We start from the raw sequence: 15909 nt of genomic DNA, 5'->3' as shown, positions 1-15909 counted from the left end.
CTCCTCCTCAGATCCCTATGCCCAATGCCCCCAGACCCGCTATGCCCAGCTAGGGTGACCAGATGTCCTGATAAAATCGGGACCGTCCCAATATTGAGGTGTTTGTTCTGCGTCCCAACCGATCTTTGGTCGGGACGCAATTTGTCCTGATATTTCGTTCCACCGGCAGCACTCGCCCTATTTATTTATTTATTTATTTTCTGCTCCGCGGGTAGCACTCAGCTTTTTTTTTTTTCCTTCTCTCACTGCTCCGCTGGCAGCACTTGGCTTTTTTTTTATTCCCTTCTCTCTCGCTGTTCCGCCAGCAGAGCGGCTTTGGTTTTGCTCTGCTGGCGGACCCCCGTCCCCCATGTGTCCTGATATTTTATCTCCCCCCCCTATGCCCAGCACCCCCCGCCCAGAGACCCCCTCCCGCTGACCTCCCACCACAACTGCACAACACCCTGCACACCAGTACTGTCCAGCTCCCCCACCCACAGATCCCCTACTGTCCAGCACCTCCTTCACAGTCCCACCATCACAGCTGTACAGCACCCCATATTCCTGAGGGAATTCTGCATCAAATTCTGTGCATAATATTTTAAATTCTGCAATATTTTTTTTTACAATAAATAAATGTGGAAGCTCCACCATGGCAGTGGGGAGCACAGGCCACTGGCTGCATGGAGGTGGGAGAATAACCTGCAGCCTTCCCTGCCCACTGGGACAGGGACTTGGCAGTGAGGCTGAATCCGACCCTGACATAGCACAAGGGCCATGCCTGCCACAGAAAGACCCTGGGGCCCTGCTCCTGGCAGTAGGATCCAAGAGCAGAGGGACTCAGTTGCGGGGGGGTATCCAGATGAGGGTAAGAGGGTTCTGTGTGGGGCAGTCTGGGTGCAGGCCAGGGCCGGCTCCAGGTTTTTTGCTGCCCCAAGCGGTGAAGCGGAAAGAAAATAAATAAAAAAGCCGTGATTGGCGGCACTTTGGTGGCAGCTCTACTGTGCCGCTTCATGCTTTGGCGGCAATTTGGCGGCGGGTCCTTTGCTCCGAGAGGGATTGAGGGACCTGCTGCCGATGACCTGGACATGCGGCCCCTTTACATTGGTAGCCCCAAGCACCGGCTTTCTTCACTGGTGCCTGGAGCCGGCCCTGGTGCAGGCAGCTCAGTGGGGGATCTGGATGCACAGGGAGATTCCACGTGCAGGAAGGGCCAAGTGAAAGTGGTTGGAGTTCAGCGGGGGAGGGGGGTGTCTGGGTGTAGGGGAGATGGCTGGGGGTCCAGGTGTAGGTGGTTGGGGCTCAGTGGGGAGGGTCTCGGGGGGGCTCATCGGGGTGGTACAGATGCAGGGGAGGTGGGGCTTGTCAGGGTGAGCGTTTAATGGGCCTGCTTAACGGGGGAGCCCTAGCTGCTGCCAAGGGGATCCGCATGCTGGGCCCCCGCTTCCCCATCCCATGCCCCATCTCTTACCCATCCCACCCCCTTCCTTCCCCACTGCCTCTTTCCCTCTGCTTCCCCCATCCCCTTCTCCATCCCATGCCCCTTCCCCACCGCTCCATGTTCTCCCCAGGCTTCGGGGGCAGAGCGGGTTGGGGCTGGGTCTCTCCACTTCCTGCCGCCTGGTGATTGCAGGGCGGGCCTCACCCCGCACTCACAGGGCGGTGGGAAGTGGAGTGACCTGGCCCCAGCCCGCTCTGCTTTGCTTCCCTAGCTCCCAGCCATGGGACTGGGGGTCAGGGGGGAACCACCCCACAGCAGTCATGGGCGGCGGGCTGGGGCCAGGTTGCTCCACTTCCTGCCACCCCGTGAGTTCAGGGCGTGCCAGACCCCTGCTGCTGTACCCAGGGATGTTGCTGAAGGGAAAGGGTGGAATGGGGGCAGGGTTGGGGCAGAGCAAGGGCGGAAAGAGGTGAGGCGGGGGCAGAACAGGGGTGGGGGTTTTGGGGAAGAGTCAGGGCAGGGACGGGGGCAGCTTTCCTGGCCAGCTCAGCCAGCTGGGGGATCGGGCTAGCTGGGGCCCCTTCTGACTCTGGGCCTAGCCCCATGGTAAACCCAGTACTGGAGAAGGGTAATGTTTGCCTGGCAAACCCATTGTTGTCAATGGCCTGCCTGCATGAATGTAAATTAACAATGGAATCTGACCATCTGGATTTTGCTCTTGGGACTGACCAAAGCCCATCGAAGCAGGGCCGGCTCCAGACCCCAGCGCGCCAAGCGCGCACTTGGGGCGGCATTTTGCCGGCAGGGCAGCAGGCGGCTCTGGCGGACCTTCCGCAGTCATGCCTGCGGGAGGTCCACCAGAGCCGCGGGACCAGTGGACCTCCCGCAGGCATGACTGCAGAGGGTTCGCTGGTCCCGCGGCTCGGGTGGACCTCCCGCAGGCATGACTGCGGATGCTCCACCGGAGCCGCGGGACCAGCGGACCCTCCGCAGGCACGTCTGCAAGAGGTCCCCCGGAGCCGCGGGAGCAGCGACCGCCTGCATCGAGGTCAATGGAAGCATTTCCATCAGGTCAGGTTCCTTATGTTTCACACGTGCCAGCGACAGTTTTCTACCAGCATTTTCTCCACCTACACTCAAAGCGCTTTAGAAATGATCGCTGGAGGGGCACAATCCTGTGAGCGCCCTGTCACTCCCCTGGGACGACCGCACACACCCGGAACCTTCCCGCCCTCGGTTCACTCTGCAGCGCGCCACGCGCAATTAACCAGACACGGGGCCAGCGGGCAGAGCCGCCTGCAGTGGGGAGCGCGTGAGACCCACCGAAAGCCTCGCCAAGCTTCGCGGCGCACCGGGCATGCGCAGGGCGGCGTGTGCACGAGAGGCGCCGGTCCCCGGGCAGCGCCCTCGCTGGGGGCGGGCCCGGAGCGTTTCGGCACCGCCCTTAACCCCGCCTCTAGCCGGTGCCGCCCCGGCTTGCGGGCAGGGACGTAGTCGCACCGGAAGTGACGTTTTACAGGGGCGGAGCGCCCGCCAGATTTGAAAAAGTGACGTGACGCGACGTGTGGCGCAGCGGCCCGGGTGTGGGCCCCGCTGGGTGAACCCCACTTCCCTCGGGTCAGGTGAGCGGCGCGCGCGGTATTCACCCCTCCCCCACACCCTGCGGCGGGACCTGCCGCTGCGAGTGCCCGGCCGGGGCCGAGCACTGGCGTGTCAGTGCCTCGCGGAGCGGGGCTGGGCTGGGCTGGGGCAGCGGCGGGGTGAATGGGCCCCGGGGTGCGGGTGTCCCTGCTGGCCCTGGAGTGGGAGGGGTGCCGGTGCTGGTGAATGGGGCCAGACTGAGTCAGACCAATGGTCCATCTAGCCCAGTATCCTGTCTGCTGACAGCAGCCAACGCCAGGTGCTTCCGAGGGAATGAACAGAACCGGGCAATTATCCAGCGATCCAGCCCCTGTTGCCCACTCCCAGCTTCTGGCAGTTGGAGGCTTTGGGACAACCAGAGCATCAGGTTGCATCCCTGACCATCTTGGCTAACAGCTGTTGATGGACCTATTCTCCATGAACTTATCTGTTTCCGTTTTGAACCCTGTTATAGTCGTGGCCTTCACGACGTCCTCTGGCAAAGTGTTCTGCAGGTTGACTGTCTGTTGTACGAAGAAATACTTCCTTTTATTTGTTTTAAACCTGCTGCCTATTAATTTCACTGGGTGAGCTCTACTTCTTGTGTTATGAGAAGTAAATAACACTGCTTTATTTACTTTCTCCACACCATTATGACTTTATAGTGCTCTATCATATCCCCCAGAGTCTGTTTTCTAAGCTGAATAGTCCCAGTCTCTTTATTTTTTCCTCATATGCAAGTTGTTCCATACCCTGATTCATTGACCTTAAGGCCAGAAGGGACTATCATTGCAGGCCACAGAACCACCCATTCCTGTAATAGACTCCCAACTTCTGTCTGAGTTACAGAAGTCCTCATATCATGATTGAAAGATTTCAAATTACGAAGTATTCACCATTTACTCTAGTTCAAACCAGCAAGTGACCTGCACCCTATCCTGTACAGGAAGGTGAACCCCCACCAGGGTCTCTGCTGATGTGACCTGGGGGAAAGCTTCATGACCCCAAATTTGATGATTAGTTAGACCCTCACCATGTCTGAGACCTATCAACCAGACAGCTGGGAAAGAATTCACTGTAGTAACTCAGAGCCTGTTCCATCTCTGGCTATTGGAGATATTTGCTACTAAGAATTGCAGATGGCCACATCCATTGTAAGCAATCTTGCATACCACCTCCTTCAACTTATCAAGCTGAGTTTGAAGCCAGGTAGGTTTTTTGCCTCCACTGCTCTCCTTGGAAAGCTCTTCCAGAACTTCACTCCTCTGATGGTTAAAAACCTTCATCTAATTTCAAGCCTAAACTTGTTGATGACCAGTTTATATGCTTTTGTTCTTGTGCCAGCATTGGCCTTTAGCTTAAATAACTCCCCTCCCTTCCTGGCATTTATCCCTCTAACAATCTATTTTTATAGAGAGCAATCATATCTCCCCTGACCCTTCATTTGGCTAAGCTAAACATGAGAGGAGACTCAAAGAGCTTGGCTTAAGTAGGTTTTCTATTCTTTTGACCATCCTACTAGCCCTTCTCTGCACCTGTTCCAGTTTTATTTCATCTTAAATATGGGAGACCAGAACTGCACACAGTATTCCAGATGAGGTCACACTAGTGCCTTGTATAATGGTAATAACATTTCCGTATCTCTCGTGGAAATACCTTGTCTGATACATAGAGCCCAGTGAGGATACAAAAATGTGGATCCGCATCCGCCAGAATCAATGTGCATCCGACCTTGCCATCCACTGGCCATCTTTTATGTGTATCTGCCCCTGCAGCACCAAGCTGTCTCTCAAGAGCTAGGGCTAGCAACAGAGCGGGAGTGGAGATGAGCAAGCAGGGGCAGGGTCTTGCAGCGAAGTGGCGGTATGTGGGCAGGGACTGGGGGTAAAGGATGGCACAGTGGCGGGGTCTTGAAGAGAAGGGGTGGCACAGGGATTGGGGGGAAGGGGCATCACATGCCCCCCTGGGGGCTTGCGAGCAACGGCAGCAGCAGGGTGTGTTGCATCAGAGCAGGGCAATGGGGTGGTGTGCCAGAGCCCTGCCTGCCCCAATTCCTGTGGCTGCAGGCGGGCTCTGCTGCCCAGGAACCAGCGGGGTGGGAGCGTGGCCAGAGCTGCCCATCTGAGGGGCCTGAGCTGCTGGACAGGAAACGGTGCGGTAAGCGAGTGCTTGACATCCGTGACTCTGTCATGCCTCCCAGCTGCTGACTGCCGGCCCCGAGCACGCTGCGTCCCCCAGGGCTAGGCGCCACTGGTGAGCAGAGCCCTGCACAGTTGCATCTGCATCCAATCCACTATCTGCAAAAATGGTCCGCAGATATTAAGTGGATATCCGTGGATTTTCAGGGCTCTACCGATGCATTCTAGTATTGCATTAGCCTTTTTCATGGCTGCATAACATTGGTAGCTCATAGTTATCCTGTGATTGATCAATACATCCAGGTCATTCTCCTCCTTTGTCACTTCCAACTGATATGTCCTCAACTTATAGCAAAAAATCTTGTTATTAATTCCTATGTGCATGACCTTGCAATTTGCACTATTACATTTCATCCCATTTCTATTTCTCCAGTTTTCAAGGTCATCTAGATCTTCATCTATGATATTCCGGTCCTCCTCTGTATTGGGAACACCTTCCAATTTTGTGTCATCTGCAAATTTGATTAGCACGCTCCCACTTTTTGTGCCAAGGTCATTGATGAAACCCCTCTCCAGCCTGACAGTTCACCTTTCAGTATGACACATTGTAGTCTCACCTTTAACTAGTTCCTTACCTGCCTTTCAATTCTTGTATTCATCCCCATCTTCTCCAATTTAACTGATAATTTCCCATGTGAAACTGTATCACATGCCTTAGTGAAATCTAGGTAGATTAGATCTACTGCATTTCCTTTGTCTAATCATTTTTGTTGTCCTTTTCTGTATGTTCTCCAATTCTAATATATATTTTTTGAGATGGGCTGACCGGAACTGCACACAGTATTCAATTTGTATTATCTATCCCTTTCCTAATGATTTCTAACACTGTTAGCTTTTTTTTTTTGACTGCTGCTGCACATCGAATAAGTGTTTTCAGAGAACAATGACTCCAAGATTTTTCTTGAGTAGTAACAGCTAATTTAGGCCCCATCATTTTGTATGTATAGTTGGGATTGTTTTTTCAATGTGCATTACTTTGCATTTATCAACATTGGACAACAAAATAGTAGATGAAATTCAGTCACCCTGGAGCAGGATAGGCTGTCAGTGCCTACGGGAGGGGTGATGGGGCCCTTTGGGGCATCTGAGGTCCCTGTGCCTTGGGCAGAGGTGTGTGTGTCAGTGCCTGGTGATGGGGGGTGGCGGCAGTGCACCTGGAATCCCAGTGACTGAGGTTAAGGTAGGATGGGTCCATGGGAGGACCTGATGCAGTGGGGGGCTGTCAGTGCTTGGTGGGGGCACTAGATGGTCCAGGGCTCCTGGTGGCTAGGGCAGGTCTGTGGAGGGCCCTGGAGTGGGGCAGTGGGCTGTCAGTGCCTGGGAGAGGGGTATCGGGCTATATTGGGAACAGTCACAGGGCACTGGGAGTGTGTGACAATTCCACACAGGGAGAAGGGATTTTTCTGTGGTGGTGCTGGGGCTGTGTGGGGACAGAGCTGGAGCCCATAGATCTACTTCTATTCTAGTTCCATAGGGGTCTCTGCTGGGAGGCTGCTTGGTGTCATGCAGAGGCCCTGGGGGGGTCAGCCAGTGACCTGTGCTCTGCATAGTCTCCTCAGCCTGTGCTGTGACAGTTGTGAGGCTCTAAAGGTGCATTCTTTGTGCTGCTATTTTTCTTTGCAGGCCTGCAAAATGGATCTCTTAACGTTTCCCAGATATAATCCCAATGACATCATAACTCACATCCGTAATCGGATCCTAACAGGTTCTGAAGCTAAAAACCTCTCCAAAAATGACTTGTTTCCAAATCCCAAGGTAAGAATGCTCTGGAAACAGAGTAGCTTGCTGCTTGAGGACAATGTAAATATACTAGTGTAGTCAGGATTTGACCCCACAACACTTGTTTGCAAAAGTAGTCCCACTGGCTGCGGTAAAAATATTCACATGAGGAAATATTATAGATGTGCTCTGTCATCTTACAGGTGCATGTGAGCAGACAGCCCCCTGCATCAGCAAGCAATTTCATGATTAGGACACTGGAACCCATAACTTGGTTTTACGAAATTGGGAAATCTGCTTTACTAGGCCATCCTCTGGATAACGGACTTAGCCTAATGATAGTGAATGCCATTGTCTGTTAATTTAATTGCTGTTAGCAACAGTTCTGCCTTAAAGACCATGCATTTAGCCAGGGTGAAGGTGCTTAGCCAAATATTCAGTAGATGTGAAATTTGAAGCTCTGGTATTACAGTACAGAAGTTGCAGAATTCAAATAATGGAATGCACTGAATATCTGAATTTCTGTATATTTACACATTGTAGTTTAATTCATTAAGGCTTAGACTTTAACTCTTCTTAACTGGGGACAATAGACCATCCATTGGGATATCTCAGGGAATTCTGCTGCACATGAGTTGATGTCTTAAGCGATTACCTGAAGACCTGAATGGTCTTCCTGTTTAATCTGTAGCCAAATCTTTTGTTTTAAATGTACTTAATTTATATAGATCCTTCTCCCCTGCAATTGTTTGGGAGTTTATTAATGGCATGATATTAAGTCTTAATTTCCAGTCTAAATGAAAAACTCAATATTTTATATGCTTTCTTAATTATTCCCCCATTCACTATAGGAGTTTGCTGTTACATTTTTATTTAAAATCACTGCCTTCGTGTGATAGACTTTTCAAGATTTTTTGGTGTCACTCAAGTTTGAAAATTCTCCAAGTGAAGCTGATATAATCATAATTGTTGATTACCAAATAGTTTTTAATTACCTATCAGTGTAAATACACTGATTAAAGTTACAATTGGCCAGTCTGGTTATTGCCTGTTAAAGTTGCATCACGAGATGTTGCATTACAACATCTCCACAATGCAACATGAGTTTTGCAATGTGATTTGTCGTTGTCTTTGTGAAAAAATGAAATGGCTCTTCATTTGTTAAAGGCAGAGTACTACTTGTCTGTGATATATTCTGTGTGGTATAAATAACAAGGAAGACTAAATAGTAATTTACAGAGAGGAAGCTCATCAATAAGAGTACACTAATACCAAGTGACTTGTAATTACTGCAATGAAATGTTCTTTCTCTCGTAGCCTGAGGTATTGCACATGATCTTCATGAGAACCTTGCAGAATGTGTATGGAATCCGTCTGGAGCACTTCTACATGGTGTGTATACAATGGTACACAATTAAGTGGGGGTGGGAAAGGAGAGTGAAACTCAACTTCCAGAATTATGAAAATGAACAATTATTAAAGCACTGGGTTTTTGAATTTTTAAAATAGCTGATCCTTTTAGCACTTTATGTAGCTGAATGTGATTTTGAAAGTCCTGTAGTATTTTTCATTTAATCCACAGCATTTAGTTAACGGATAACTTCAGGTATAATACAGTTAGAAATACTGGATAGTATTATTTCCTCAGTCTGCTGTATTTTGGATTTAACCTTTCGTTCACAAAACAAAGTAAATATAAAAAGTACTTTAAAAATACCACTAAAAATAGAATTGAGGACAAACCAGTCAATGAAACGGACAGTCAGGGCAAACTAAAAACTGATTCCTCATTGTTAAATTAATGTATATTGATTTCTATCTTCAAAGTGTTACAGTAATAACTAATCCCTAACAGCCCTGTGGATAAATAAGTACTAGCCATATCTCTTGCATGGGCAAACTGAGATACAAAAGTTGTAACTTGCCAAGGTCAAGGGAAGTCTGTCAGAGCCGTGAATAATGTAAGGATTCCTGGCTTCCAGAAACTTTGGTTTCAGGGTAAAACTTCAAAAACAAGCCTCTGCAGAATGTGCACAATGCATGTTTCAGTGACCACAGAATGTCACCTTGAGTCACCCAGGTACTGTGACAAGACTGCCTGGAAACCTTGATTCAGCAGAGCCCTAGACTTGCTGCCTACTCTTTTAGGCACGTTAGTTTGGCATGTGCTGATCTGGAGTTCTTAACTAACACCTAATAACTTCTTCAGTATAATGTCCTCCCTTCCCGCCGGGGCAATGGGTGCCATGCTTTAGCTGTGATAAATCCAGAGCAACTGAGATCAGTTTGGGGAGGATCAGAGCTGTAGTCTGAGCCCCAGATATGTGCAAAAAAAGTAAGAGGAACAAAATGATTTTGTGAAATGTTGTTGTTTTGGGGGTAGGGCTGTTTCTTGGGAGCCACTTGCTCAAATGATACCAACTTGGCTCATGGACTTTACTCAGCACGCCCATGAGGCATAGCAAATTTCAAAACAATCTGAGTCAGCATGTGGATTTTAGAGCACTTAGAATAGTCTACCTTCAAACAGAAAGCAACACTCAGCCTTTAATTATAGTGGAGTTGGTGCTACACTATAATATACTTGAATGAGTGCATTAAAATGTAATGCGGGTGTGTAAAAGAATACTATAACATTACATGGCAGCACAGGAATTCAGACCCACATTGTTTTGAGGGGGTAAACCAACAATTTCCTTTCTAATTATCAGCTTGTGCTAATAGCTAAGACTCAATTCTAGTCTGAAATATTGCAGTGCATCGTAAATCTATTACTGGCGGGAGGGATAGCTCAGTGGTTTGAGCATTGGCCTGCTAAACCCAGGGTTGTGAGTTCAATCTTTGAGGGGGCCACTTAGGGATTTGGGGATTGGTCCGTGCTTTGAACAGGGGGTTGGACTGGATGACCTCCTGAGATTCTATGATTGCACTTGAACATTCATGCCTGTAATGTTATTTCACCATAACCTTAGTTAACTGTATTTCTTTGATTCCATCTAAAGGTTTCAGTGGGCCAGGCAATTATTTTTTTAGTTAGGATGCTGTATTTTTATATTGTGTGAGCAAACCGTTCTTGTTTCCAGGTGGTATTGACTAGGCAATGTTTTCACTTAGCAGCTGTTTGAGAAACCCCCTCCTGGAAACACCAACCTTCCCACTCTGCCCAGTCTTTAACTACTTGGTTCTCAAAACATTATTCTGTGAGCCACCAGGACAGGGATCCCCAGGCTTCAGTTTGGGAACCACTAACTTGCCTTTGCCTTGAAGTTTAGTGATAGTTTCCCACCCATGTTTATCACCTCTGAGTGGCTTTCCTATTTAAAAAAAAAACAAAATTAGTATTTGCCCCATATGAATACTCCTTGTAATAGTCTTATTTATTGGCTCTTGTGTTTAGATGCCGGTCAATGCTGACATAATGTATCCACAGATTGTTGAAGGCTTCCTACCTATTTGTAACTTGTATATTAATATGTGAGTACAACAAACGGATTTTTTTCATACAGTTCATTCATTATTTGATTGTAGTTTAATTCATTTTATGTGATTGGGCTCTGTGCAATTGTGGTGGCCCTTCAATTTGTTGAGCTTGTGTGAACTAAAATTTAGCAGACTAACAAGAGGCAGCTTAAAGCAGCTAACAATTTAGTAGACTAAGAATCTCTGCTGCCAGCCATTTTTTATCCAAATGTGTGCGATAGATTTAATGCTTTAGGATTGTGAGACTGAGGTTTAGATCAAAAATAAATGATGGCAAGTTCGTGAGCATGCAATTGAATGGGGAATAGCTTGAAGCAGTTCACCAAGGCCCATGGCAGAGGCTAATCATTAGATATGGAGGAGGATCTTCGAGTAGCTGTTACTTAAGCCTGAAGTATCACCCCAGTTATGTCTACCATTGTTAGAGGCACTGCTCTGACAGACACTGCTCTATTCAATGTGTGGTGGAATAATTGACACTGGCCAGATTGACTTATAAGTTTCATATTAGACCACTTCTATTTCTTTTTCTGTTTCTGTTTAGTGTCCACTAAAATGCTCTAAATTTAGGTGTCCTGTGAAAAGTAACTTAAAAAAAATCCATATGCAAGGCACTGTAACAACTTAGGATCTATAATACTAGTTTGTGAATGCAATTCTGTTAAAATGCTATTTGTGGGTTTATTCTGCCATGTCTGATCACCATTGTGTACAGTATCAGGATACATTCAGACTCTACTGTTGTGGGAGTACACCCATGTACTCTAGATTTATATAGGGCAAAAGTAATGTAGTGGCCATTTGAAGTAGGCTTATTCACAGAAGTAATATTCAGTATCTTTTTTTTTTTTTTCTTCTTCCCACAGGGAGCGTTTTCTTCCAGTCTGCCGTATTAATGACTTTCAGATTGCTGATGTCATAAACCCAAGTAAGCAAGCTTTTGTTAACCCATCCATGTTTCCACATGCTCATGTGATGCCTGGGCCATTTCTATGAAATATCTTTGAAGACTCTTTGGTTTTACTTTCTACACTGCGGTAGACAAATGTGGTGTAGTGGAGCCAGCAGCTGGCTACTTTTGAACCTCGTGGTATGGCCTCCAGAGAAGACCAGTTCATTAAATAGTTCTTACAATGCTTTAGCCAATCCAGCTAATACTAATTAGCTGATAAATCTCAGCTTTCTTACAAAACATTACAGTTCAGTCTTGCTACTAGGTTAGATGGTAATCTTATGGTTTTTCAGTAGTTTTGCAATATATGGTGGTTTATAATTACTCTTAAAAAGTAGAAATGGTTATGAGTAGGTGACAGGACTGGAACTAGATAATGTGGATTTCCTGGGGAGAAATTATTTCTATAGAAAACACTTGTATTTCTTCCTTTCTTCCACTCTCTTGCCAACACACTGTTGCAATTCTGGTGTGGCACAGGCCAGTCAGGAAAGACTTTGTTAAATTTGCTAAAGAAATTGCTTTAAGTTGATTTCTGCATTTTCCTGTTTTCCTGCCAAAGCATTTGAGGTTGGCCAGGAGTGTCCTTGTTCTCTATTCCAAAATTCAATTTGAATTGAGCTGGGACAAGAAGGGCCTTCTCAGTTCAGGGACCTAGCTGTGGATTCTCCTTGAATATGTCTGCTGGAGTCCCCGTGTAGCTGTCTTCAGCGTTTAGTACAAGGTTTTTCTGTTTGGGTTGCTGACCTTTTTTTTTTTTTTTTTTTTTTTTTTTTTTGGACTGACATTAGTCAGTGCTCAGTGTTTTCAGGGGAATGGCTGTTTTTTCTGAGACGTTATGCCCAGTTTGTAATTTATTTTTAGATAATGCATCTGGGTGCATCATAAATTCATGGCTTGGTGCAGTTGATTGTACAATCAAATTAAATCTTTTTTCCAAATACTGGCAAGGTAATAGCTATAAGACTTGGGTTTGCTTAATTTTTTCAGAGATTGACATAACTTAATCTTATCAATTTAAGTACATTTCATGACTGAGGAAGATTTGTTCCTTTCTAAAACATACTTGATATCTCTCAAAATACACCCCCCTCCCCGTCAACCCCCAAACTGGCACTGAAGTTCTGTAAGAAATTCTCTTCTAAGCCAATATGGGTAAATTGACCTCCTAACTTTCCTTGGAGTATAGTACATTTATAATACTAAAATACCCAGAGCTATCTTTAACATGATACTTTTCTTCATTCAGTCTTTGCCTCTGTTTAGCTGTTTGAGTTTTGCTGTGCTCAAGTTTTCCAATTATGGGCCATATAGTGACCAAAACACTCATTCTTTGCTATTCCTCTCTTTTAGAAGCAAAGCGGACAACTCGTTTCTTGAGTGGCATTCTTAACTTTATTCACTTCCAAGAATCACGTCGTGAGATCTACATGGAATTCCAGTGGGCATATGTAAGATTATGTATAGTTTGTAAGAAACAGTTATATTTTTGATGGTCTTATTTGAGCTAATATTTTATTTATATCTGGAAGTTTAGAAGCGTAAGTAATTTCCCAAACAGTACAATAGCCTGCCATATGTTACAACTTTTTTCAAAGGGACTGTAACAACTTTTTGTCTTTCTGTAAGACAGATCTTGAAGGGGGGGAATTCCAGGTGGCTCCTGCCTATGCATTAGGAAAAACATTTAAGTGTTTACGGGATAGGAAGGAATCTTAATTTTTTCCAACTGCTGGAAAGGCAGCACCTACAGGTACCAGCTGAATACAGGCAAGTCTTATTGTGCCATTGAGCTATAGGCTCTGATCAAACACGAGGCACTGGTAAATAGTTTCAGAAACACTTTGGTGTGATACTCTGAGGAAACATGTCAATACTTATTTTCATCTAACTTCAGCCCATTTAAGCATGCCTCAGTGTCTGGAAGAAATAAACAGCTGTATAACGGACAAGCTGGGTTGGTCAGTCTAGGAAAGACAGTAGTGGTGATGGGAGAAAAGGGAAGTTAGGAATTTGCCTATTCTCTTACCTCACCACTGAATCAATGTTTTAGACCACATATTGTGATGGAAGGATATTACACTGTTTCCTGTTGGATGATGTACACTTCGATCACCTCCAGGTAGAGTACTCTACCTGCTATACCTGGCGTTGAATCTGACCAATAAATTCAGCTGGTGAAGCACACAGTTCTCTGCATGCTAGTCAACAAAACCTGACTAGTGCTCCATGAACTCATCTGGTTTCTCTTTCATTTCCAATTGGAAGTGGGAGTGCTAACCTATGAAGCCGCAACTGGTTAGAGCCCATCTGTTAGACTGCCTTGTCGGCAATATTTTGACAGTTGCACTCTACAGGGATGAAACAGCTGGTGATACCCAGGGTAAGACTTGGGCAGTTAAGACATGATGCTTTCAGCTGATGGAACTTGGGTATGTAACTTAATGCCAGAGAAGATCAGATTGAGCCCAAACCTAATCACATTCAGATCGAAAACTAAGACCCATCTTTTCAATAAAGCCTTCTCCTAATAATGGCTTCCAAAAAACCATGGTGTAGAAGTGAAAGGGGAGCACCTTTCTGCTCAAGACTTGGTTATTTCTAATATGCTTGCTCCCTTGGGAGCTAAGATAAAGTACATGAACTGTGTACAGCTTTTCTGCTGATTCTGATATACATCCAGGATTTCATCACTTACCTACAGGGTCTTTGGCTTTGAAAGGCACAGGATAAAAGTAACAAACATTGGTGATGGACCCCTGCTAAATATGTGGAACAGTAACTTTAAAAGTCACATTTCTTACAGGGCAGAATGGGGGTTTCTGTAGGCGTAGGAGCCCATTCTGTGACAGTATCTTACAGAACACCAGTTGCCACATAACTGCAGTTTGTTATAATCAATATTTGGATATATCCGTCCTTGTAACTTGGTATGAACTAGACCACCTGTCTATCAACATACTTGTCTTTCCTGTTGCACATTAAATTTAGTATCTGGATATTTCTGGAAATAAACATGCATACTGGAATCTTTAAAATATGGGCTTCAGTACAGGGTAATTGTCAAGTCAGTTTTTAGGCCTAGCAACCGGGGCCCCCTCTAGTATCTCGTGAAATATTCAAGTACAGGGAGCAAAGACTTGGACACTTGGAAAGCCTTCACTTTGAGGAGAGTGTGAGAGGTAACAGTCACTAAGGAGAAAACTATGAAGCTAGAAGTACAGACCAAGAACTACCAGTAACTATCTCAGCTGGGCAGGTTAGCAGTAGAAACCAGTTATGAAATGCACATGGATTGTAGGACCAACCTGGCTGTGTGAGGAACATGATGTAGGTTGATTATAAATCTGCTTGTTCTCCCATATAATGTAAACTAATCACTTAAACTTAATTTTCAGAAATCAGCTCTGGAAAAAATACAGCAACTGCAGACAGCAAATCAGGAGGCAGCAGTGAAGCTAGAAAAACTTGAGTGAGTACTGGGGTCTAGTAATTGATCTTTGTGCATTTTGCAGTTATAACACACATGCACATGACATCTAACTGGGAATATTAAGCTGTTGTCTTAGAACAGAAGCAATGTGGCTGTTGACTGACTTTTCTAAATCAACCGAGGCATTATATGGCCTCAACATAAGAACATAAGAAAGGCCGTACCGGGTCAGACCAAAGGTCCATCTAGCCCAGTATCTGTCTACCGACAGTGGCCAATGCCAGGTGCCCCAGAGGGAGTGAATCTAACAGGCAATGATCAAGTGATCTCTCTCCTGCCATCCATCTCCATCCTCTGACAAACAGAGGCTAGGGACACCATTCTTACCCATTCTGCCTAATAGCCATTTATGGACTTAGCCACCATGAATTTATCCAGTCCCCTTTTAAACATTGTTATAGTCCTAGCCTTCACAACCTCCTCAGGTAAGGAGTTCCACAAGTTGACTGTGCGCTGCGTGAAGAAGAACTTCCTTTTATTTGTTTTAAACCTGCTGCCTATTAATTTCATTTGGTGACCCCTAGTTCTTGTATTATGGGAATAAGTAAATAACTTTTCCTTATCCACTTTCTCAACATCGCTCATGATTTTATATACCTCTATCATGTCCCCCCTTAGTCTTCTCTTTTCCAAACTGAAGAGACCTAGCCTCTTTAATCTTTCCTCGTATGGGACTCTCTCTAAACCCCTAATCATTTTAGTTGCCCTTTTCTGAACCTTTTCTAGTGCTAGAATATCTTTTTTGAGGTGAGGAGACCACAGCTGTACACAGTATTCGAGATGTGGGCGTACCATGGATTTATATAAGGGCAATAATATATTCTCAGTCTTATTCTCTATCCCCTTTTTAATGATTCCTAACATCCTGTTTGCTTTTTTGACCGCCTCTGCACACTGTGTGGACATCTTCAGAGAACTATCCACGATGACGCCAAGATCTTTTTCCTGACTCGTTGTAGCTAAATTAGCCCCCATCATGTTGTATGTATAGTTGGGGTTATTTTTTCCAATGTGCATTACTTTACAT

General features: G+C 45.8%; 1 protein-coding gene across 1 annotated transcript in view; it reads left to right on the top strand.

The window, feature by feature from the left end:
* The first annotated feature begins 2789 nt into the window (after nt 1–2789).
* The window catches only part of NUF2 (NUF2 component of NDC80 kinetochore complex), a 38062-nt gene continuing 24942 nt past the window's right edge, over nt 2790–15909 (top strand). The window contains exons 1-7 of the mRNA XM_039485120.1: nt 2790–3042; nt 6862–6993; nt 8275–8349; nt 10355–10431; nt 11304–11365; nt 12743–12840; nt 14788–14861. Of these exons, the coding sequence (XP_039341054.1) occupies nt 6871–6993; nt 8275–8349; nt 10355–10431; nt 11304–11365; nt 12743–12840; nt 14788–14861 (509 nt within the window). The 5' untranslated portion in view covers nt 2790–3042; nt 6862–6870. The remainder of the gene's footprint in view (nt 3043–6861; nt 6994–8274; nt 8350–10354; nt 10432–11303; nt 11366–12742; nt 12841–14787; nt 14862–15909) is intronic.

Source organism: Mauremys reevesii, linkage group 8, assembly GCF_016161935.1.
Source record: "Mauremys reevesii isolate NIE-2019 linkage group 8, ASM1616193v1, whole genome shotgun sequence".
Taxonomy (NCBI): domain Eukaryota; kingdom Metazoa; phylum Chordata; order Testudines; family Geoemydidae; genus Mauremys; species Mauremys reevesii.
The sequence above is the reverse complement of the archived record's forward strand: the minus strand, read 5'-3'. Positions and strand labels throughout refer to the sequence as shown.